Here is a 23701-nt window from a genome sequence, read left to right on the forward strand (position 1 = left end):
ACCTGTGACCCATTGTCCATTTTGGGGTGGGTTTTATCTGCCCTAAATATACCTGAAGGCCCTTCAATAAATAGAGCTGCTTTTAATTCCCTTAATTTTGCCTGGCCTCCGTTTTAGGTAGCCCAGGAAGGCGTCACCCTCTCCATGAAATGCTCTCCCTTCTGTGTCCTGCCAGGGTCACTTCTGTGGGTCAGGCTCAGCCCTGCCCAGGCCGTGCCCAGCCGGGCAGTACCAGCCAGCCCCGGGCTCTGCCTCCTGCATCCCGTGCCAGAGAGGATTCTACTGCCAGGAGAAGGTGGCAGGGGACCCCAGGCGCTGCCCACCTCATTCCTACTGTCCCCCAGGTACTCTGGCACCTGCCAGGGGCTCAGGTGTCCTGTGCCTGCCTGTGACCCCAGGATGTGCAATCCCGAGTGTCTCCCCCAGGCCAGGGGGTGAGGAGGTGGCAATGAGCCAGTGTGGCACAGAGGCCACCTGAGAGTCACCTGTTAGATTTTGAGAGCCTTGTCACACCTCAACACTCTTAATGAAGTTTATTTTTGTGTCTGTGCTCTCCTTTTAGGGACACGAGTTCCTCTCACCTGTCCTGAGGGCACCTTCACTCCTGGAAACGTGACTGGCCTCTGGAATGAGAAGGAATGCCTGCCTTGCCTCCCTGGCCACTACTGCAGGTTAGGATTCAGTTCACCCTGGCATTTTTCCCCTTCCTCTGGAGCTGTTGGACATCCTTGTTTCGTGCTGGGAAAGTTCTTCCCGGCTCCTCTCCTGCATTTCTCTCACTCAAAGAAAAGAAATACAAGCTTAGCCACAGAGCTGGGTACAGAGGCACTGGATCTGGGAATCCTGGGAGGCAAAAGCAATCTGGCATCGTTGTTGTGCTACAAAGAAGCACCTGCAAGAGGTGTGGGTGGCATTTATTCTCTCCATTTTGGCTGTTTTCAAATTTATGAAATCACGGGAGTAATGCAGAAAGTTCAGCCCAGTGGAAAGTCACCCATACTTCCATCTGCAGCAGTGTGCCTTGTTCATGGAATTTGAACTGGTTCACTTTAATCATCTGTTGGAACCCCAGTGAGAATACTGAGAATTTTGTGCTCACAAACACTAACCCTCAAGAGAACACTACATTTAACCTGAAACCATAGAAAGAGCTTCCAAAACTGAATAATAGAACTAAAATGATGAGTTTATCATTTGAATAGAAGTGTGTAATAATAGTAGAAAACTTAGAATTTAATGTTTTAGAATATAGTAATATATATATAAAAAATAGAAGTTTAAAAGCTAGAAAGTTTAGAAGCTAGTCCATCTACATGGGGTTTTTTTTAAGTGGAAAATGTGCCTATTTTCTCTCTCTTATCAGAAGTTATTTTCCATTGCAAACCTCGCAGAATTCCCAGTCAATGCTCTGCTTTTGCACCGAACCACCAGCAGCAGCTCGGAACACACAAACTCTTGTTTTCCTCTCTGCTGCAGGCACGGCAAGCTGGAAAGGAAATGTGCTGCAGGATATTTCTGCCTGGCTGGGAGCTCTCAGGCTGCTCCCCAAGGCCTCCCCTTCTCCTGGCGCTTCCTGGCCGGGTGCCGCTGGGGCCAGGTGTGTGCAGGGCTGTGTCCTGCAGGTAGGTGAGGCTCTTGCTTGGAACAGACTGCTAAGGAAGGCAGGAGCCCCCCCTGAAATGGAAAATGCAAATCCCCTCCCTCTGAATTATTATAATTTTGAAATGAGGGAGCTCCCGGGCAAAGATATGGGGGTAGGAATAGCAGTTCTTTATTAGGGAAGAAAATAATCATAAAAAACCCAAAATAAACAGGTGTGTGCAGGGCTGTGTCCTGCAGGGAGGTGAGGGTTTGAAAAGGTGTCTGCAAAGGAAGGCAGGAGCCCCCCCTGAAATGGAAAATGCAAACTGCCTCCCTCTGAATTGTTATAATTTTAAAATTAAAAGGCTCTCAGGCAAAGGTATGGGAGCAGGAATAACAGTTCTTTACTAGGGAAACTAAAAACTACAACTGTAATAGTACAAACAAACAAACAAACAAACAAAAACAAACCACAGCCAGAGTGAGAGCAGTCCCTGTCCCCTGTGTGTCAGGGGGTGGCACAGCCCCATCCCATGGGGGCTCAGCCCTCCTGCAGTGCCAGCTGTGGCTCTGCTGGAGCAGGGATCCTGCACAAGGGGGGAGTTTTCCTCTGCAGCTCCAGGGCTGCTGCAGATGGGCCTGGGCTCCCTCTGGCCATGCAGGGCAGCAGAAAGCCAAAAGGCCACCTGGAATTTGCTGCCAATCCAGAAGGGTTTGAAGGCTCCTGGATTCCCAACACCTGTAAAAATTCATTTCACAGCAACAGCAGAGTCTGGCTCGGTTGTTTTTGCCACCGGAGGGTTTGCATGTTTTACTTTTCTCTCTTTTCCATCCATTTTTAGGTCACTACTGCCTGGAGGGCTCTGAGGTGCCCACCCCATGTCCTGCCAACACTCTGAGGGCTCTCCCCGGGGCTGGCAGGAGGGAGGATTGCCTGCCCTGCCCTCCAGGCCGCTGGTGCAAAGCAGGTTTGGGTGATGGCAGCTGCTTTTTGGGACACTTGTGTGTATCCCTGATTTCCCAGCCCCATTTTCCTCCATTCTGATGCCTCAGGTTTAGCTTTTCTATTTTTCAGGTTCTGTGCTGCTTTAGTGTGTGGGTCTGGGTTCACATCAGGGGATGCTGAGCTCTGGGCACAGAGCAGGGAGACAAAACAATTCCTGCTCCAGCTGGGCACCAAGGACAAATGATCCAAATCTCAGCCCAGGAGCACAAACAGCGTGGGCTGGAGAGAGAAAAACAAGGATGGGACTGCAGGGGCTAAAGCTGGAATGGGACAATGAACTGCAAGATGCAAATGGAGCAGAACTGATCCAAGGGAGAGACCCCAGGAGCGCTCGGGCATTTTGGGACCATTTTGGTTCATCTTGGGTGCATTTTGTGACCATTTTGGTTCCTCTTGGGTGCAGCCCTGGCTGGGCTCTTGTGCTGCCCAAGGTACATCCATTGAGGCCTTTTAATAAATCCCTGCTTTATTCTTTAACTCTGTCCGGCCTATGCTCTAGGTCATCCGTCACAAGCTGAAGGCTTCAAATCCAGCCCCTTTTCCCCCACTTTTCCCAGTTTTTCACCTATCCCAGACCCTTTTTATTCCATTTTTCCCAATCTCATCCCATTTTCCCCTATTCCAGCCCCATTTTCCCAAATTTTCCCCAATTGTGACTCATTTTTCCCCCATCCCATCCCATCCCATCCCATCCCATCCCATCCCATCCCATCCCATCCCATCCCCCTTTCCCCCCATTTTACCCAATCCTACCCCATTTTCCATCCATTTTCCCCCATCCCAGAGCATGGCTTGGGTGTCAGATGTGGAATTGTGAGAGAAAAGAGGCAGGGAGCTGTTAACCCAGTGACATCCCTGGGTGCCACCTGGCAGAGGAGGGGCTGGGAGGACACAGAGCAGTGTTCCAATGGCACCGGGGACACTCCTTAAATCCTCTTTTTTCTGTTTTTCAGGGGATTCTGAGGCCCACCCGTGCCCTTTGGGCCACTACTGCTTCGGGAGCAATGGCAGTGCCCAGAGCAGTGTCCTGGCCCCTCAGGAGTGCCCTCCCCACACCTTCCGTGGGCACCTGGGGGCACGGAGCCTGGCAGAGTGCCAGCCCTGCCCTCCTGGCTACCACTGTCCCCTGCCAGGTGAGTGTGGGGCAAAGCCAGCCCTTTCCCCTCCTCTGGGTTAATAAATTCCCTCCCTTTCCCTCCTCTGGATTACAAAATTCCATCCCTTTCCCACTCCTCTGTAACAAGATTGCTTCCCTTTCCGTCCTCTGGGTGCCAAAATCCCCTCCATTTCCCTACCTCTGGGTGACAAAATCCCCTCCTTTTCCCTCCTCTGGGTGCCAAAATCCCCTCCTTTTCCCTCCTCTGGGTGACAAAATCCCCTCCTTTTCCCTCCTCTGGGTGCCAAAATCCCCTCCTTTTCCCTCCTCTGGGTGACAAAATCCCCTCCATTTCCCCACCTCTGGGTGACAAAATCCCCTCCATTTCCCCACCTCTGGGTGACAAAATCCCCTCCATTTCCCCACCTCTGGGTGACAAAATTCCCCAGGACAAGCTAGGGAAAGGGAGGGACAATTCCTGCTCACAGCCACCTAAGAGCCTTTCTCCAAATTTCCCCTTGGCCACCCAGCTCCTTTTCCTTTTCCTTTCCCCTTTCTCCTTTCCTCCTTCTCCTTTTTTTTCCTTCTCCTTTTTTTTCCTTTTCCTTTTCCTTTCCTTTTTCCTTTTCCTTTTCCTTACCCTTCTTCTCCTTTTTTTCCTTTTCCTTTCCTTTTTCCTTTTCCTTTTCCTTACCCTTCTTCTCCTTTTTTTTCCTTTTCCTTTCCCTTTTCCTTTCCCTCCTTCTCCTTTTTTTCCTTTTCCTTTCCCTTTTCCTTTCCCTCCTTCTCCTTTTTTTCCTTTTCCTTTCCTTTTTCCTTTTCCTTTCCTTTTTCCTTTTCCTTTCCCTTTCCCTTCTTCTCCTTTTTTTTCTTTTTCCTTTCCTTTTTCCTTTTCCTTTTGTTCCTTTCCCTTTCCTCACTCCCTTCTCTTTCCCCACAGGCCTGACCAGCTTTGAGGACTATCCCTGTCCCCCTGGGTACTGGTGCCCTGGCAGAGGGGACACTTTCCTCTGCCCAGCTGGCACTTCCAGGGCCCAGCCTGGTGCCAAATCCTTGGAGGAGTGTGATCCCTGCTCTCCTGGGTATCACTGCCCGGATCCAGCCCAGACAGGGCTCCCCAACACCCAGGGAATCCCTTGCAAACCTGGCTATGAGTGCCCAGCAGGTAACACCACCTTTGTTTGCCTTATTTCCTGATTTCCTGAGCCTAAATGAGGGATCAGCAGGGAATCTGTGGTATTTGCTGGGTCTGCAGGATGAATGAGGAATTCAGAATCTGACTCCATGTTCTTGGAAGGCTAATTTATTATCTTATGATATATTATATTATATTACATTACATTACATTATATTATGATATATCACATTATATTATATTATATTATATTATATTATATTATATTATATTATATTATATTATATCATATCATATCATATTATATCATATTATATTACATTATATTATATTACATTATATTATATTACATCATATTACATCATATTACATCATATTACATCATATTACATCATATCATATTATATAATGATATATTATATCATATTATATCATATCATATTCTATTATGCTAAACTAAACCTATACTAAAGAATAGAGAAAAGAAGGCTTAACAAGAATGATCATGAAAACTCATGACTGCTGCCAGAGTCCTGATACAGCTGGACTGTGATTGGTCATTAAGTCAAAACAATTCACATGAAACCAATCAAACAAGCAGCTGTTGGATAAACAATTTCCAGACCACATTCCAAAGCAGCAAAACACAGGGGAGAAAAATGAGATCATATTGGTTTTCCTTTTTCTCTGAGGCTTCTCATCTTCCCAGGAGAAGAAATCCTGGTGAAGGGGATTTTTCCAGAAAATGTGACAGTGACAGGAATTAGAGTGACTCTTATTCCATTCTCTCAGGCCATGATCCCTCCCAGCCCTCCCTGCTTTTGTTTAGCTGAGGTTGCCAAGGAAATGGTCTGGGCTTGGAAAAGTAGGAGATATTTTCATGCAGGGCTGGGCACTGAGGTGCCAGCATACCATGCTAAATAATAAACTGGTTCCCAAGAGTTCTGTGCCCTTTTGGGAGCTGTAGAAAGCACAGAGAGTTTATGGAAAAGCCTCCTTGTCACAGGCATCTTTTATGAAAAATCCTTTCCTTAGGATTTTTCTTCCTGAGAAGCTGAGAGGCCTCAGGAACAAAATGCAAACAATGGTTATCTGCTGCTGTGGGATGCAACAGGTGCATCTGGGATTGGGCTCATGTGGTTGTTTCTGATTAATGGCCAATCACAGCCCAGCTGGCTCGGACTATCTGTCTGAGCCACAAGCCTTTGTTATCATTCCTTCTTTTTCTATTCTTAGCCAGCCTTCTGAGGAAATCCTTTCTTCTATTCTTTTAGTATAGTTTTAATATGATATATATCATAAAATAATAAATCAAGCCTTCTGAAACATGGAGTCAGATCCTTGTCTCTTCCCTCATCCCCAGACCCCTGTGAGCACGGTCACACCTCCTTGCCTCCCAAACACAGATTTTCCTGTTTGGGGGATGTCACACCAATGCCATTCCCTGTTTCTCCCCCAGGATCAATAACTCCCAAGCCCTGCAGGCCTGGCTCTTACTGTGCTGCTGTGACAGGAGAGCCCCCCCTGTGTCCTGCTGGCTTCCACTGCCCTGAGGGATCCTGGACTTACAGCAGCCCCGAGCAGCTGTGAGTACCTGGGGCCTGGGGCTGCCAGCCTCCAACCCCAATACTGGGAATTGAGCCTGGGACCCAACTTAAACCACATTCTTTGTGCATGCTGCAAAAGCAAAGGGATTTTGTGGCTGCAGCCATGGAACTGGGGACTGGGACTGGGATTTTGGAGACTGGGAGAGGGATTTTTAGTTTCTGCTCAGCTTGGAATTCTTGGGATTTCTGCTGGTCAGGGTGACCCCGAGATATGTACAAGTCTCTTTTCCCAGCCCAGCAGCTGGAAAAGATTCCTTGGCTGTAGTTTTCAAGGTTGTTATTATTTATTATCTATAACGTCCAGCAGGTCAGTCAGAGGCACACTGACCACCCTCAGGGTGATGTTGTCCTTTATACTAAAAGCTACGTGTACATTATTTACCATAACTTCCCAATATCTATCACCTATGTTAGACAGTGAGCTTCTACCTTAAACCAATCCAAAAGTGCCAACATCACCCAGAAAATGGAGGCCAGGAAGAAGAAAGAAGAAGAGCAGGGCATGCCCAAGTTCCTCCATGTTGGGACCCCGAGCCCCCATTCTAAAACCCCAAAAATTTACTTTTCACCCTGTGACAAACTAGCTATTATTCTGTTTAAACTCTCTTGACTTGTGATTCTTCATATAAAGGTGGTAATTTGCTCCATGGGTCAAAATCAAAGGCACAGGTGTCCTGGGCTCTGTGCCAAGGTCTCTGAGCCCCCAGGCAGGGGCTGGAGCCATCCAGGGCACCCAGAGGGATGTCCTGGCTTCTGACATGGAATCAGATAAGGACCACTTTTAGTTTTGCCTTGTGTTTTCACTGATCACTGGATCCTGGAATAATTTTCAGAGATTTTTTTTCCCCCTTTCCCTGCTCTGTTTTGGCTGCCAGGTGTGTGTTCCCATTCTACTGCCCCCCAGGCAGTGCCCAGCCCGTGCCCTGTGCAGGAGGGCACATGGCCCTCAGCCTGCCTGGCCTGAGGGGCTCAGCTGAGAGATTCTGCAGAGCTTGTGCTGCAGGGACCTTCCGCAGCGAGCCCCTGATCTCAGAGCCCTGCCAGCCCTGCCCAGCTGGCTTCACCTGCCCACCAGGTAAATTCAGCTGCCACGGGGGAGTGGGGCAAGAAATAGCAGCTTAAATTGGGAGCAGGGAGTTTTGAGTTCTGTGTGGGCAAAGCTCTCAATGCTCTGCAGTTATAAAAGCCTGGTGTGGGCTGTCACGTGGGTTTGCCACTGGATTTAGCCAGTGGAAGAGCTGGGGGAAGGAAAAACTGAGAATTATATTTAAATATGAATTAGACTGAAAAAAGCTGCTCTGCACATGTGTGTGTTTCTACAGACTCGTGTCTGTATATAGAGAGACGTGTGTAGATGGATCACTGGGACAAGCAGGTGCTCTCTGCCTCTCTCCCAGCTCTTTCTGGGGTCCCTCATGCCACCCTTTTCTCCAGGCAGTGACAGCTACCACCAGCAGCCTTGTCCCCGTGGCCACTACTGCCCTGCCCTGTCCCCTGCCCCGCTGCCCTGTCCCCCGGGCACCCACGGGAGCAGCAGCTTTGCCAAGCACCCAGGGGACTGCCAGGCCTGTCCTGCTGGCACCTTCAACCACCTCCCTGCCCAGGCTGCCTGCTTCCCCTGTGGCAGCTCTTCTTCCTCTCAGCCAGGTGAGCTTTTGTGTGGGAGTGGGATTTTCCCCTCTGGTGTTCCCTGATGTTCCACAAGCCCTGGGGTCCTCCTGGAGCTGGGGGTGCTGCCCATGCCCAGCTGCTCTTCCCCTGTGCCACCCAGGAGGAGGATTCCAATTCCAAATCTACTCTTACACCCTTACCCAAGGGGATTGGATCTCCTGAAAGGAAAGGAAAGGAGAGCTGAGCAGCTCTACTAATTCTTGCTCTATCATTGCTTTGAAAGCAGTGGAGTTTCACCAAGATCACTTTAGCCAGGATTTGGGGGGATTGTGTTAAATCTAGGGGTGCTTTTGAGCCCAAATGGGGCACTGAGGGCATGATAAAGTGGGATAAGGCTGGATGGAAACTGGAAAAGCAAGGAATGCTTATTCCTCATTTAGTGTGTGTGCAGCACTGCCCAGTATTTCAAATCAGGTGGATTTGAGGCTGTTGGGGCACAAGAGAGGGGCTTGGCAGCCCTGCCTAGCTGGGTCCTTACCCCATCCAGGCCTTTATTCTACAAATCAGTGGTGGGATTGTCAAAACCCTGCTGCCAACGAGCAGCTGGGCCTGTCTGCATCTCTGGCTGAATGGGTGCTGCAGGAGATGCTCTCATGCTGTGTTGGTGCAGGCTGGCCCCAGTGTTGGGGAAGATGAAACAGGAAAGCCTTATCAATATGATTGTCTGGCAAAAGACTTGGAGAATGTGGAAACTGTAAGTGAGATTGAAATGAAAGCAAGCTTTGAGATCCCTCAGTTACTGAACAACTGGAAAACAATGGTGTGGCTGCTGAAGGTGATCCCCTTTTGATGGAACAACACCCTCTGCTTGCAGACAGGCCCAAGGGGCAGAGCAGACCCTACAGCTTGGCAGAAGGGGCCCAAAGAGGAGTTTTTAGGGTTTAAAATGTAACACAGGATGGTAATGTAATGATTCTTATAGGCTGTATGGAAATGCTGTAGGATTTGTATCTTGTACTAGATTGGTTAGTGAGAATTAGAATATTCAACACAGAAGATTTATTGTAGTGTAACGGGAACCTCGCTCTCTTATCCTCTCATCCTCTCTCCCCTCTCTTCTCTCAGTCCTGCTCTGAGCTGTGCCTGGCAGCTCCCAGCAGGGCCCTGCACCCAGGCCCTTTGCAATAAACCCCAAGTTCCAGCCCTGGCTGCAGAGATCTCTCATCCCTGTCCATCCTGACCATCCTACCCCCTGTCACTCCTACACCCCAGCTGCCTGTCCTGTGGCTCAGCTCTGCCTTGGAAGAGGGGCACAGGCTCCAGCAGCGTCACTGAAATGAGCAGTGAGATTTGATAAAGAGTTCTGAGCACAGGAGCTGCTCCTTCCCAGCCAGCATGCTTGTTCCAGGCTGCATTCCCTCTCTGAATCCCACCTCCTCTCCCAGGTGCCATCAGCTGTACCTGCCATGGGATGAACAGGGCTTTCCAGCAGTCAGATGCCTCCTGCATCTGCCAGGCAGGTTATGTTTATTATGATGAGAGAGGCAAGAAAGACCCTGACAGCAACAGCGACCAGGATTGCCAACCTCAGGTAAAATCGGGCTCCAAACCAAAATTGTTGTGTGATGTGCAGGAGAGGGGAGTGCTCAGGCCTTAAGCTAAGCCAAGCAAATATTTCAGATGCTTTATTGGCCTTTTGTTGTGGGAGGTTTTCTTTTCCAGGATCTTGTGAGGTTAAATTTAAATTCCCAAGGGATGGAAGCAAAGGATCCTTCCATGCCAGGGCAGTGGGAGCAGCACAGTACATGGATGACAGATCCAGGAATTTAAACCTCCTTTAATATGAAGTTCTTTAGAGCTGCCATGGGCAGGGAGACACTAAACCCAGTCCTTGTTTGTATCTTGCATGATGCCACTTTTTTCTCCTTTTTGAATGAGCTTCTGCAGTCCAAACCCCACTCCTGGCATGGTTTCCATGGCAATCCAGAGTGTCAAAATTATACCCTGGTTCTTTCAAATATTTTCTTACAGCTGAAGAAAACTAGAACCTCATGAGGGGGTGGGAGGTGAAATTGTTGTGTGCTGTTGGATTCCAAAATGCAGGGAATTCTCAGAACTTTGGCCTGTAAGCCAAAGCTTAGAATTAAACACAGGGTTTGATCTGGAACCTTAGAAAAGGCTTCCAAACTTAGGTGGTAGAAGTGAGAATGTGGATTTATAGTTTAAAGCAGAGACACGTTAAGTTAAGAGGAAGAAAATTCAGAGTTTTGGAGTTTGGGATATAGAAAAAATAAAAGTAGTTACAAGGGTAAACAAGGAGTTAAGAATGCAGCACTGTAGGTTTGTGTGCCATAACATGATTGGCTAAGAAAGCTTACACTGTAGTATGGGTCCATAAGACAAAATATTTAAGGATTGGGTCAAAAACATAAATATCCTTGTTGGCAGTGTTTTATTGGTCAATAAATCCTTAAAAGGTCTTATAACTAAAGGTCTTGTGACCTTCTGAACCATGCAGTGAAGATGTCCTTCCTGCCTATGGAGAAGATGAGCAAAATAAATCACATCATCTAAAAACTCAGAGCTCCCAGCTCTAACTCATTCAAAATTCCTTCAAAAATCCCCATAGTGTGTTTTCTTGATGCTTTCCTGGTTGGATTGCCTTTATGTGGAATGCTGGATTGCCTCGATGTGGAATGCTGGGTTGCCTTGATGTGGAGTGTTGGATTGTTTTTATGTGGAGTGTTGGGTTACCTTTACATGGAATATTGGATTGCCTTTACACGGAATGTTGGGTTACCTTTGTGTGGAATGTTGGGTTGCCTTTACATGGAATGTTGGGTTGCCTCTATGTGAAGTGTTGGATTGCCTTTACATTAAATGTTGGGTTGCCTTTACATGGAATGTTGGGTTGCCTCTATGTGAAGTGTTGGATTGCCTTTACATGGAATGTTGGGTTGCCTTTACATGGAATGCCTGAAGTGCAGCAGTGGGGACAAGGAGAGCTTCAGGGATGCTGCAGCTCAGCTGAGGCCTGGAAGCTGCAGCCCTGGGGTCTGTCTGGGTGTGTTTTCTGCAGGTGGATGAGCTGTGTGCCCCCGGGCAGGTCCGGCTGGCGTCCACGCGCCGCTGCGCCGCCCCCGAGCGCCACGACTGCACCCCTGCCTGCGGGCCGGCCGGAGGGGAGCTCCACGCAGAGCTGGGCATGTGAGTCACCACAGAACCGCCACAGAACCGCCACAGAACCACCATAGAACCACCATAGAACCACCACAGAACCACCACAGAACCACCACAGAACCTCCACAGAACCGCCACAGAACCGCCACAGAACCACCATAGAACCACCACAGAACTGCCACACAGCCACCACCCACAGAACCGCCACAGAACCGCCACACAACCACCACAGAACCACCACAGAACCGCCACAGAACCGCCACAGAACCACCATAGAACCACCACACAACTGCCATACAATCACCACAGAACCGCCACAGAACCACCACAGAACCACCTTAGAACCACCTTAGAACCACCATAGAACCACCACAGAACCACCATAGAACCACCACAGAACCACCATAGAACCACCACACAACTGCCATACAACCACCACAGAACCGCCACAGAACCACCACACAGCCACCACAGAACCACCACAGAACCGCCACAGAACCACCACACAATTGCCACACAACCACCACAGAACCACCAGGAAGGGACCTTCACCATCACAGAGTCCAACCCAGCACTGTGTCTTGGTTTAAGGCAAATCTGGGAGGAAACGTTTACAGGGTTTTTGTTTTTCTAGAAAGCAAGGAAAAGAAGGAAAAGGCGAGGGAATCTCTGTGCTTCAGTGACAGTTTGACATGGGAGGAATTTAGGGAAGTGATGCAAAAGCTTTTTGAGTAACTGACAGTCTGTTGAACCCCTGAGAAGCTGGACACACCTCAGTCAGGGGGGGAAGAGAAGTGTTCTGAAGGCTTTGTTTCCATTCTTACTACTTTTTTTCCTTTTAGTTACCATTAATAAAATTTTCTTTATATCCTTTTAAAGTTTTGAGCCTGTTTTGCCTTTCTCCTCATCCTATCTTCCTATCTCACAGCAGGAAGTGAGTGCATGGGTGATTGGCCACCACTGAAACCCACCCAACTCATCAGCACATTGGTTGAGAAAATCTTAAAATGGGAAAATCTCAAATTGGTGATCCAAAATCACTACACAAAATTGGTGTTTCTGCCTGGTTTCAAGCTGAAACCACCACACTCAGCTAGCTAAAAACTAAGAGCAAAGGAGAGCTCTGTCCTGCTGTCTGTCCATCTGCAGACAACACAGTCCAGGAGCAGGAATGTGGAGGAGTGAGTGCAGTTTCTGAAAACAAACTGTGTGCTTCTTCTTCCCCCCTCTTCTCTCCCAGAACCAGTCTTAGAGGTGAAAAACTTATTTCTGGGCTAAACAGAAAAATGGGGATGATATGAGCATCATAAAGTCATCCTAGGACACCCAAATCCCTCAACTCAACCCTGGCACCCAGTGCCACATCCAGGCTTTGTTAAACACACCCAGGGATGGGGACTCCACCACCTCCCCGGGCAGAATATTCCAGAACTTTATCACCCTTGCTGGAAAAATCTTCTTCCTGCTATCCAGCCTGGATTTCCCTTGTGCAGCTCGAGGCTGTGTGCTCTGGTTGTGTCAGTTCCTGGAGAAAGAGCCCAGCCCCAGCTGAGCACAGGCACCTTTCAGGAGCTGTGCAGGGTGATGAGGGCACCCCTGAGCCTCCTTTTCTCCAGGCTAAATCTGGTGTGTCAAAATCATATTCTGATTTTTTCAAGTCTTTTCCTGGAGCTGAGCTTTGCCGAGGGGCGTAGTGCTCTGTCACAGGACTGAAGGTGGTCTCTGCTAACCAAGCACTGCTGGTAGGGTGCCACATTTTGGCCCTGAAGGGCAGGCACAGTGCTGATGAGGTGGACAGAGAGTTTGCTCCATCCTTTTCCCCGGACACAGAGTAGGATCATCCACCCTGTGAGAGACTGGGGCCCTGTTTCAGCTCTTTGCTGAGGGAACTGACCAAGGATTTGTCCCTTTTTCAGATGCCACTGCAAGCAGTACATCTCTGCTGAGGAGCTCTGTGACCAGCTGTGCCTGCTGAGAGCCCCACGCATCTCCCTGGCCTTTGGCACCCACGGGGAGCTGCTGCTGAGGATGGATGAGGGCCAAGTGAGGGTAGGTGTGGAGGGAGGGATTGCTGTCTAAATGTGCAGGTCTGGGAGAGCCCAGAAACCACAGTGGGCTGAAGGAACTCCTCCAGGGGAGGTTAAGGTCGCTGAATTACAGAGAAACAGCAATTCCTGAGATATCGGTGAAAAACTCCTAGAGCAGCCTCTTACAGCTGCACTGAAGGTTGACCACAAACCAGGGTTGATTGAATCAGAGTTCTCTCTGCTTCTCACAGGAGATTTCAAACGTTCTGGGCCCTGATGAGCACGTGCAGAGCAGCCAGAGGGTGCATTTGGTTCTGTTCAGTCCCCAGGGAGTGCTGGGTTTCATTGTCTCCAGCACAGAAGTTCTGGATGCGTTTCTCATGGGTAAGGCTTGAGAGAGAACCCAAATTCCAGCCACACCGAGCCATCCATTTCCTCCCGTGCTGGCACAGCCACTGGACAATGGCACAGCCATTTCCTCCCATGCTGGCACAGCCACTGGACAATGGCACAGCCATTTCCTCCCATGCTGGCACAGCCACTGGACAATGGCACAGCCACTGGACAATGGCACAGCCATTTCCTCCCATGCTGGCACAGCCACTGGACAATGGCACAGCCATTTCCTCCCATGCTGGCACAGCCACTGGACAATGGCACAGCCATTTCCTCCCATGTTGGGACAGCCACTGGACAATGGCACAGCCATTTCCTCCCATGCTGGCACAGCCACTGGACAATGGCACAGCCATTTCCTCCCATGCTGGCACAGCCGCTGGACAATGGCACAGCCATTTCCTCCCATGCTGGCAAAGAGGAAATTCATTATTAGATGCTCCAAACTATTTAGAAAAATTCTTGCTCTGTCTCGGAGTAAACAGTGGGGAATTCACTGGCTGCATGGGTAACTCCCCAGGAAGGGCTCAGATAGAGATTGCAGGACTTTGGATTTCCAAGGAACTAGAAAGAAGCTCCATTTGGAGGCAAATCTGTTGGCAGGTGCATGGATTTGGCTTTGTGATCTGAAACTGCCCACAGATACAAAATAAATAATTCTTCCTTGCCAAGGGTCGGCTGTTGTCACATGCTGCTCACTTTGCAGTTCATTCTGGTTTCTCCTCTTGCTGTGGCAGGAGATTTTTCCTCGGATCAGCTGCTGCAGAAAGGGCGCAGAGCCCAAAGGAGTTCCCCCAGAGAGAGCCAGGCCTTGCCCCTCATCCCTAACCCAGTGGTGTGTCTGGGAGCAGGGGACACGATCCTTTTCCAGCTCAGCATCAATTCCCAGGGTGAGTGTGGCTGGGGCTGAGCACATTTGTGTGTCCAGACCCTTTCAGAGCAGTGGCTCTGTGCTGGGCACCCTGCATGGATCCATCCTGGGCACCCTGCATGGATCCATCCCTCCTCCTCCTGGCTCCCAGAACTGCAGTCTGGGCTCTGCCAGGGCCTTACCTGCAGGTTTTCACTTTTCTGACTGGGTTTCTGTAGAGTGAGATAAAATTGAGCCTGTGTTAGACAGCTGTGGTGGTGTTTGCAGGGGTCCCAGGAAGAGCGAAGAGACGAGGATCTGACTCCATGTTTAGAAAGCTTGATTTATTATTTTATGATATATATTATATTAAAACTATACTAAAAGAATAGAAGAAAGGATTTCATCAGAAGGCTTGAAAAGAAAGGAGAGAATGGAATGCTAATAAAATCCTGTGTCTGACCAGAGACAGACACAGCTGGGCTGTGATTGGCCATTAATTAGAAACAAGCACATGAGCCCAATCCCAGCTGCACCTGTTGCATTCCACAGCAGCAGTTAACCATTGGTTGCATTTTGTTCCTGAGGCCTCTCAGCTTCTCAGGAGGAAAAATCCTAAGGAAAGGATTTTTCATAGAACATGTCTGTGACAGACAGCATAAATGTTTGTGGGGCAGTAATTAAACTCAATTAAATGAGCTGACTATAGAAATGAGCTGCTATAAAAGCAGTGCCACAGCTCTCTGCCAGCCCAGTGCCAGCTTTCCCAGCTGAGGTGGCTCAGAGCTGCTGTCCCTGTCCTGCTCCATCCCAGAGCGTGCCTTCAGCCATTACCCCGTGTACCAGAAGCAGCATCTCTACAACAACAATCCTGGCTGGGATTTCGGACCCTTCCGAAGGCTGGACCACCTGATCCGGGAGACCCAGCTCAACATCTCCTGGTAATACCTGCTGTGGGCAACCTGAGAGTGAGTTTTTGACAGAATCAGCAGCTCCTTGGGGGTGAAAACGCCAAATTTGGCTGTGTTGAACCATCCTCACAGATGGAGCCTGAAGGAGGCTTGGATCAGCTGGCACCTTCCCTGTGGCAGCAGCTCCCTGGTCAGAGAGAGAAGCTAGATGAGATTTCCCAGAATCAGCCTGGGAAGCTTCAGGGAGGGAAAGAATTCTAAACAATCTGCACCTGGTGTTTTGTAATAACCTGTTTTGCCCATAAGGTTGTTTACCAAAGGGTGGTTTCTTAATTAGCCAGTGGTGTTTTAATTAAAGGACCAATCAGATCCACCTGTAGTGGAGTATATAAAGCAATGGGTTTATTAATAAAGGGGAATTAGCCTTGTGTGAATGTCTTGAGAGTTTATGTCATTTATTATCCAGGCCTGACCTGTTGTGGCAACGTTTTCTCACTTCTCCCTTCCAGGTTTGCCCATGTGTTCCTGGAGCCTGGGACATTTGTTTTTGGGGACAGCTCCGTTCAGGAACGCTTCCTGATTGTGACAGTGAGGGAAGCCAACGTGAGCTGTGACCCCAGGGACGGGTCCTTCCAGCCCTCCTCCCTGTTCCAGCTGGCCAGACACGGCATTTGGAAGCAGCAGGATCTGAACTTGGCTCCCAACTGGGCTGCTATCACAGGTCCAGCCAAAGCTCTGAGATACCTTCAACCTCCATCCTCACCCACAATGTTTCTTGTCCTCTTTAAGTGTGTTTAAACAAGAATTTTCTTTGGAAATGCCACCAAAGCACTGCTCTGTCAGCTTTAATTCCTTGCTGCTGTGGAGCTTCCCAAATTTCGCTGCTGTCTGGCCAAGGGCCTGCCTGTGCAGGAGCTGAGCTGGGGAGAGAGGGAAGGAGCAGTCATGCTTCTCCCCATGCTCTGTTTGAAGAGTTCAGGTCATCCAGGGCTTTGTTTTCCTTGGCTGGAAAGCAGAAAATGACAGTGTATTTCCATGATAAACCCAGCTGAAATGAAATCCATCATTCCCAAGCTGGCTAAAAGCTAAACATGAGGTCAGGTAAGGTCTGTGCTCCAAGGCAGGTGCGGGTGTGAGAGCTGTGCACACACCAGTCCTTCAGGGGGAGACCAGGAAACAGCAGAAATCAAAGTGTGGTGTGCAAGCATGATCCTGACTCTGTAAAATATATATAATATATATTTATAGTCATATTTATACTTATTGTCATATTCCTATTTATATGTTTATATTTTATATTTATATTCCTATTATTATGTTTATATTTGCATTTATAATATATATTTACATAATATATAATCTAATTATATATTATATATAATATATAGAGCATATAATATATAGAGCATATAATGTATATAAAGCATAATATAATATAATGTAATGTAGTATAATATAATGTTATGTAGTATAATATAATGTAATATAATGTAATATAATATAATATAATGTAATATAATGTAATGTAATATAATATAATACAATATGTTATATATATTAATCTATTTTATATCTTTAAATATATTTAATCTATACAATATATAATAATAATATATAATTATATATTATTTTATCTATAAAATGTATAAACCGGATCCTTCAGTCCTGAAACACTTTGCTCCTCATGCACCTGCCCCAGGTTCTCCCCGAAGAAGCAGAAGTGAAATGAGTAGGAAAGGTGCTGAATATTTTTTTGTGTTTCTCACTTCTTGCCCTCCCTCCTGTCTCCCCCAGCAATCCTCTTCATCCTGGGCTCCCTCGTGCTGGTGCTGACCACCCTGGCCATCGTGTTCCAGCCTGCTGGCCCCAAAATCAGCCCCCTGAAGAGCTGGAAGCCACGCTGGAGGAGCCTGGGGGAGCCACACGTCCCACCAGAGTACATCCTCCTCAAGGACAGGTAAAGAGCAGCCTCTGCAGGCTCCTAGGACACAATCTACCCAAGAAATGCATCCTCAGCTTGAGCTGAGGTCTGATCTTCCTGAGAAAAATGAGGTGTTCTTCATGCTCTGCCATTGTCCCCAGCCTCAAGTTCTATGAGATGCTTGGGCCTCGTGGATCTGGAGCAGATGCTGGCTCTGGAGAGAAAGGAGCAGTGCCCAGTGCAGGTGAGGTGCTGGGCCAGCCCCAGGTGTTCTCCCATTGGTGTTTTTCCCCACTTCCTCCCCATTTTCTTCTCTCAGGTGCAATATTTTGACTCCTGCTCACCCAGCATGTCCTGCACTCTCAGGAGGCCACATAGGCACTTTGCTGTGTGCATTTCCACGCTTTCACCTGGGTTTATTCCAGGGATTTAACTCATCCTGTCATGGGGATGGATGGAGATTTTTCCCTGAGGAGCTGAGAGAGTGAATCCCCAGCCTCGACGAGCCCTTTAAAACAGCAGCGAGTTCAGGTGGCAGGTGAAGAAAATAAAGATTTACAAGTGTTTTCCTTGGCTTCGTCCGCTGGTTATCCTGTTCCCTGAAGGCACGGGACTCCTGCTTTGCTTTCTGGGATGAGCTGGGAATTTCGGGATGCTGACGGGAACAGAGGCCGGGCCCAGCAGATGGCAGCAGGTGGCGATGCTGGGAACAGCTCAGGAGCAGCTCTGCCAGCATCCCGGCAGATTTCTGGACAATTTAGGAGCTGATAGTAACGCTCTGTCATCCTCCCCCTCGCTAGGGAATGAGCCCTTCTCTCACATCTCCTGCCTCATCCTCCTCCCTCACAGAACACAAAATTCCCCTGGCCAGGCAGTGAATTGTGTGGGAAATAATCTGAAATAACCTGGTGCCCAGTGTTTGAGTGAGAGCCTTCCTCCTGTGTTTCAGAGCACAGCTTCACCCCCAGGCTCCTGGAGGATTTCAGTGTCCGCACCCTCTACGACAAACTGGAGGATCAGAACTTGCACTTGGCCTCTCAGCTGGCAAAGCACAGGATGGAGATGCTGGTGTTCCACAAGGGGATCAGCCAGAGGATCCAGAGCCTCATGGTCAGTGGGGAGAGGCATTTCAGGGCAGGGAGCCTTAGAACCATGAAAATCTTAAGATAAATTCTTGTCCTGAAGGGAAAGTTCATCAAAGGATGGGTATTACTCCTTTCCATAGTTGATTTTAGCATAAAATAAATTTTTTTATGGTTTTATTGATGCCTCAAGTTTTAGCTTTTATATTTTCAGGTTCTGTGCTGCTTTAGTGTGTGGGTCTGGGTTCACATTAGTGGATGCTGAGCTCTGGGCACAGAGCAGGGACACAAAACAATTCCTGCTCCAGCTGGGCACCAAGGACAAATGATCCAAATCTCAGCCCAGGAGCACAAACCCCGTGGGCTGGAGAGAGAAAAACAAGGATGGGACTGCAGGGGCTAAAGCTGGAATGGGACAATGAACTGCAAGGTGCAAATGGAGCAGAACTGACCCAAGGGAGAGACCCCGGGAGCGCTCGGGCATTTGGGACCATTTTGGTTCATCTTGGGTTCATTCTGGGATCATTTGGGTTCATCTTGTGTGCATTTTGGGACCATTTTGGTTCATCTTGGGTGCATTTTGGGATCATTTTGGTTCATCTTGGGTGCATTTTGGGACCATTTTAGTTCATGTTGGGTGCAGCCCTGGCTGGGCTCTTGTGCTGCCCAAGGTGGATCCTTTGAGGCCTTTTTAATAAATCCCTGCTTTATTCTTTAACTCTGCCCAGCCTCTGCTCTAGGCCAGTCTGCAGAAGACATTATTATTGAGGGGCTGAATGTGGATTTTGGGGTTTGCAGAATATAACAGTGCTGCTTGAGCTGCTTTCTGTGAACAGGACACGGTGCAAGCTGTGGACTGGGAAGCCCTGAAAACCTCCAGGCAAGTGATTTGTGGGCAGGAAGCTGCAGAGCAGAGCTGGGCAGAAGTGGGTGCTGAGCTGAAGGATGGACAGTGGAACAACAACTTCCAGCCAGGTGAGAGGAGCAGGGTGCAGAGCCAGGGACAGGTGCAGTGTGAGGGCAGCAGCAGCACGTAAAAGGCTAAAAAAGACCTGACTCATCCACATGAGAGAGCCCAAAAATTGTTCTGTAAGAGCTGACAGCCTGTCTGCACCTGAGCTCAGTGAGAGGAGAGGTCTGGCAGCTCCGGGAAGGGTGTGATGCCTCAGGTTTTGGCTTTTCTATTTTTCACATTCTGTGCTGCTTTAGTGTGTGGGTCTGGGTTCACATCAGGGGATGCTGAGCTCTGGGCACAGAGCAGGGAGACAAAACAATTCCTGCTCCAGCTGGGCACCAAGGACAAATGATCCAAATCTCAGCCCAGGAGCACAAACCCCGTGGGCTGGAGAGAGAAAAACAAGGATGGGACTGCAGGGGCTAAAGCTGGAATGGGACAATGAACTGCAAGATGCAAATGGAGCAGAACTGATCCAAGGGAGAGACCCTGGGAGCACTCGTGCATTTTGGGGCCATTTGGGTTCACCTTGGGTGCATTTTGGGGCCATTTTGGTTCACCTTGGGTTCATTTCGGGAACATTTTGGTTCACCTTGGGTGCAGCCCTGGCTGGGCTCTTGTGCTGCCCAAGGTGGATCCACTGGGGCTTTTTAATAAATCCCTGCTTTATTCTTTAACTCTGCCCAGCCTCTGTTCTAGGCCAGCCTTCTCAAGGCATCAGGTGAGCACAGATTTATTTAGAAATGTTGTACAAAATGAAGCATCCTGAGAAATTTCCAAAGCAAGGCTCCAGCTCATGGTGCTGTTCTGGATTTAATCATGGTTTTCCAGGTGGTTCTGGTGAATCCCATTGCAATTTTGTGTTGGGTTCCTCAGGTGCCCCATGGCAAGAGGTGACAGAGTTGATGGGAGCTCTGGAAGCTCTGCTTGGGAACCCTCCTGAGAGGAGCAGAGCTGCAAATCCAGAGGAGGAGCTCAAGCTCCAAGCAGAGGCTGCAGTGGGAGCTGTGCCCCCCCTGCACAGCCTGGCCAGTGAGAAGAAACCACAAGGGCAGGTGAGCTGCACACGTCTGGGTTTGGGCCTTCTCTCACCTTTCTGGGAGTTTTTCTATTTCTTTAACTTGTGAGCCCTTTTTGTCCCACAGGATCCTGAGCTGACTCAGCTCTGGGAGCTGTTCAGCAGGAAAGATGCTTTTTCCAGCCTGCCTGGGCATGGAGAGCGTGGTAAGGGCAGTGCCCCAGCTCTGGGGTGCTTTAAGGAGGCTGATTCTGTGCTAAGAGGGTAACAGGGGGTGTCTATGTTTGCTAACACAGCAAATGCAGAGTGACTTTCCCCAATTTATTCTAATTTTTGCTTTCACATAATTTCTTTTTTGCTGAGGTGCCAGCTCAGGGCAGCCACTTCTGCCTCCTCTATCCCTCTGTGGAGAGAGGTCAAGGAGTTTCCATCCTTTTACATTCTTCTCTGCAGGACAGAAGTCGAGGAATTTCCATCCCTACAAACCCTTCACACCTTTATATTAAGTGACCACCTGTAGGGAAGAGTCTGCACGTCATTATAATAATTAAATGCTAATTTGGGGAGGCCAGGCATATTCTACGCCATCATTTTGTGATCCTCTCAGCATTCCCTCTGCCCAGGGCAACATTTCCTTCTTGCAGCCATGAGGAGCCTCTTTAGGCTTAAAAATGCCCCAATTTGTTGCAGGTTCAGATCCCCAGTTGGCTGATCTGACTGAGCTGGAGGTGGAGGGTCTGGTGGCAGCTCCCCCCCTTGCCAAGAGCCTGTGTGAGACCAAGGAAGCTTTGGTGAATCTGCAGCAACCCTCAGCCCTTGGCAATTCAGGTAATTCAGCTGGTTTTTCTTCATGTGTGCTGGTTTAGAGCAGTAAATAAAGTGTGACCGTGTTCACAGGGGTCTGAGGATGAGGGAAGGGACGAGGATCTGACTCCATGTTTCAGAAGGCTTGATTTATTATTTTATGCTATATATTATATTAAAACTATACTAAAAGAGTAGAAGAAAGGATTTCATCAGAAGGCCTGGCTAAGAATAGAAAAAGAAAGAATGATAACAAAGGCTTGTGGCTCAGCTCTCTGTCTGAGCCAGCTGGGCTGTGATTGGCCATTAATTAGAAACAAGCACATGAGCCCAATCCCAGATGCACCTGTTGCATTCCACAGCAGCAGATAACCATGGGTTACATTTTGTTCCTGAGGCCTCTCAGCTTCTCAGGAGGAAAGATCCTAAAGAAAAAATTTTCATAAAAGATGTCTGTGACACTAAAGCAGGAGTTAAAATAAGCAGGATTTCTTCTGAACTGAACATTTTCCTCCAGCAGCTGCTGAATTTTTTAGGCTGTGACACTCAGAGTTTGAAATTAATAATAGTGTGGGGTTGGTGTAATTATGGGAGCATCATTTGCATTATTTTGAAATTCAGAAGCAGTGAGTTTGCAAAGGCCTGAAGCTGCCTGGATCCTGCAGGTCCTGCCCTGGGTTATTCCCTTGGGTTTGGCTGTAGTGGTGGCTCTGGGTGTCCACTGAATTTCTAATCGACTTTCATTCTGCATTTCTCTATCAGACAGCAAACACCAAGCCAGCCTGGGGAGCTCAGGCCTCTTCTGACTGCTGGATGCCTGGGGTGAAGCCCTGCAGCTGGAATAAAGAGGAGCTGCACTCTCAGAGCATTGAAGGGGCAGGAGCAGGAGGATTTCATGTTCTGCACAGTAAAACAGCCACCAGCTCCTTTCCTGGAGGAGCTGAGCTTGTCCTGGGCAATGGATGAGGTTGGGGAGGGGAGGGGGTGGCTGGGACAGAGCAGCTTTGCCTGAATATCAGAACAGACACAAATTTAATTAAGGATGTATTTGGTCAAATATGTGATGAGGAATCCATATTCTTTTTGTTTAACCTTGAAATATTTTCACATTTGCTGTGGAATATCAGTAATTTGTAGGCTGGAGAAGGAGTCCTTGGTGTTGCTGATTTTGTGGTTTTTGTTGTTAAGTCAAAAAAGAAATAAACAGAAGAGCACGTGTGGCATCAGAGCCTCATTTTACCAAGGTGTTCTGTGCAACCTTTCTGATCTCTGATGTGAAGGATATTTGTGATATTTGTGAGTTTTCCAAGCATTTTAGAGCCACCCTTTTAAGCCTTGTCCAGCACCCCTACATGGCCCGTGCGTGTTTTAAATACACTCAGTAATTTCTGCTGGCAGAGACCTCAAAGGTCTCTACAAATGTGATTTTTCTGAGCAAAGATACACTGAAACTATTCCTGCACTGGTGTCCAGTGCTGTGTGACCCTGATTTTAATGTTTTACTATCCCTCCTGCCATTCTGCAGGTCACTGTGGTTGCCTGTTGGGGAATGTGGCATTGAAAAAACCCATCCTTGCTTCATTTTTTAGGTTTTCAGCAGATATGTTCATGTCCATGGAGGTAAAAATCTGATACCCAATCTGAAACCTGGTCCCCAAGAGGTGACAAAGTTATCTCTGTGCCTTGTGGCTCCAGATCCTATTTGTAAAAGGCAGGGTGGAAAGCAGCTGTAAATAAAATAAATCAAATTGTTATTGTAGCAATATTTCAATGCATAAATTTGTTTGGTTTAAACCAAACCAAAGATACCCATGGGGAATTTTGCTCTAAGGTTTTTTTTTTCCCACTGTTGTTTCCTTAACTTCAGTTGTAAGCAAAAAAAAATCAGAGTTTCAAAATATGTTGGGTCTTTTTTTTTCCCCCACAAACCCAAAGGATATCAATGCAAAGACCAGAGTTTATTTTAACAGCTCATTGGAAAGATCTCATAAAAAGAGGAGTGGTGCAACCACGGGGTTTATTGCATTTGTGAAGTATTTGCTGCTGACTGCTGATTTTCCAGGGTGCTGTGGAAGCTCCTGAACGCCCAGCAGAGCCTGGAGTGGCAGTGAAGGATCAGGAGAGCTCCCTGGAGCTGCTGATAAGGGAGATGGAGTGCAGGGTCAATTAATTTGGCATTTGGAGAGGGGTCACGGGTTTCCCTTGGGTTCCTTTGAGTTGTGCCTCTCTTGACAGAGGATGAAAAGGCTCTTTCCAACGTCCTCTGCAAAGTTCAGCCTCTCCTGGAGAGCCTCAGGTGCTGCTGTGAGGTTCTGGGTTCCTGGGGAGGGAGCTCTGGGATGTGAAATGAGCTGCTGTTGATTTTATCCCTCAGTCTGGAGCTGCTGTCCCCCCTGCCAGTGTCACTGCTGCCAGGGGTGCTGATGGTGGCACTCAGACTGCCCCTGGGTGTAGCCATGATATTTTCTGAAAAATCCTTTCCTTAGGATCTTTCCTCCTGAGAAGCTGAGAGGCCTCAGGA

General features: G+C 48.3%; 1 protein-coding gene across 1 annotated transcript; it reads left to right on the top strand.

The window, feature by feature from the left end:
- The first annotated feature begins 186 nt into the window (after positions 1-186).
- Positions 187-22677, top strand: LOC143695629 (uncharacterized). The gene is made up of 24 exons (XM_077189876.1): positions 187-344; positions 563-671; positions 1477-1622; positions 2424-2549; positions 3541-3720; positions 4624-4848; positions 6278-6404; positions 7301-7500; positions 7860-8072; positions 9482-9627; positions 11116-11243; positions 13133-13265; positions 13495-13627; positions 14377-14529; positions 15304-15430; positions 15910-16121; positions 17195-17357; positions 17483-17565; positions 18271-18431; positions 19240-19378; positions 20235-20413; positions 20504-20582; positions 21067-21204; positions 21943-22677. Exons 8-24 carry the CDS (start codon positions 7365-7367, stop codon positions 21984-21986), a joined length of 2367 nt encoding a protein of 788 aa, XP_077045991.1. The 5' UTR covers positions 187-344; positions 563-671; positions 1477-1622; positions 2424-2549; positions 3541-3720; positions 4624-4848; positions 6278-6404; positions 7301-7364; the 3' UTR covers positions 21987-22677.
- Positions 22678-23701: the final 1024 nt, after the last annotated feature.

This window comes from Agelaius phoeniceus, chromosome 23, assembly GCF_051311805.1.
Source record: "Agelaius phoeniceus isolate bAgePho1 chromosome 23, bAgePho1.hap1, whole genome shotgun sequence".
Lineage (NCBI taxonomy): Eukaryota > Metazoa > Chordata > Aves > Passeriformes > Icteridae > Agelaius > Agelaius phoeniceus.

Excerpts from the sequence above, each read along its gene's own strand:
- LOC143695629 (XM_077189876.1), top strand. The coding sequence starts at position 7,365 with ATGGCCCTCAGCCTGCCTGGCCTGAGGGGCTCAGCTGAGAGATTCTGC. Across the intron at positions 18,432-19,239 it reads AGAGGATCCAGAGCCTCATG|GACACGGTGCAAGCTGTGGA; the intron begins GTCAGTGGGGAG and ends TTCTGTGAACAG. Across the intron at positions 19,379-20,234 it reads GAACAACAACTTCCAGCCAG|GTGCCCCATGGCAAGAGGTG; the intron begins GTGAGAGGAGCA and ends TGGGTTCCTCAG.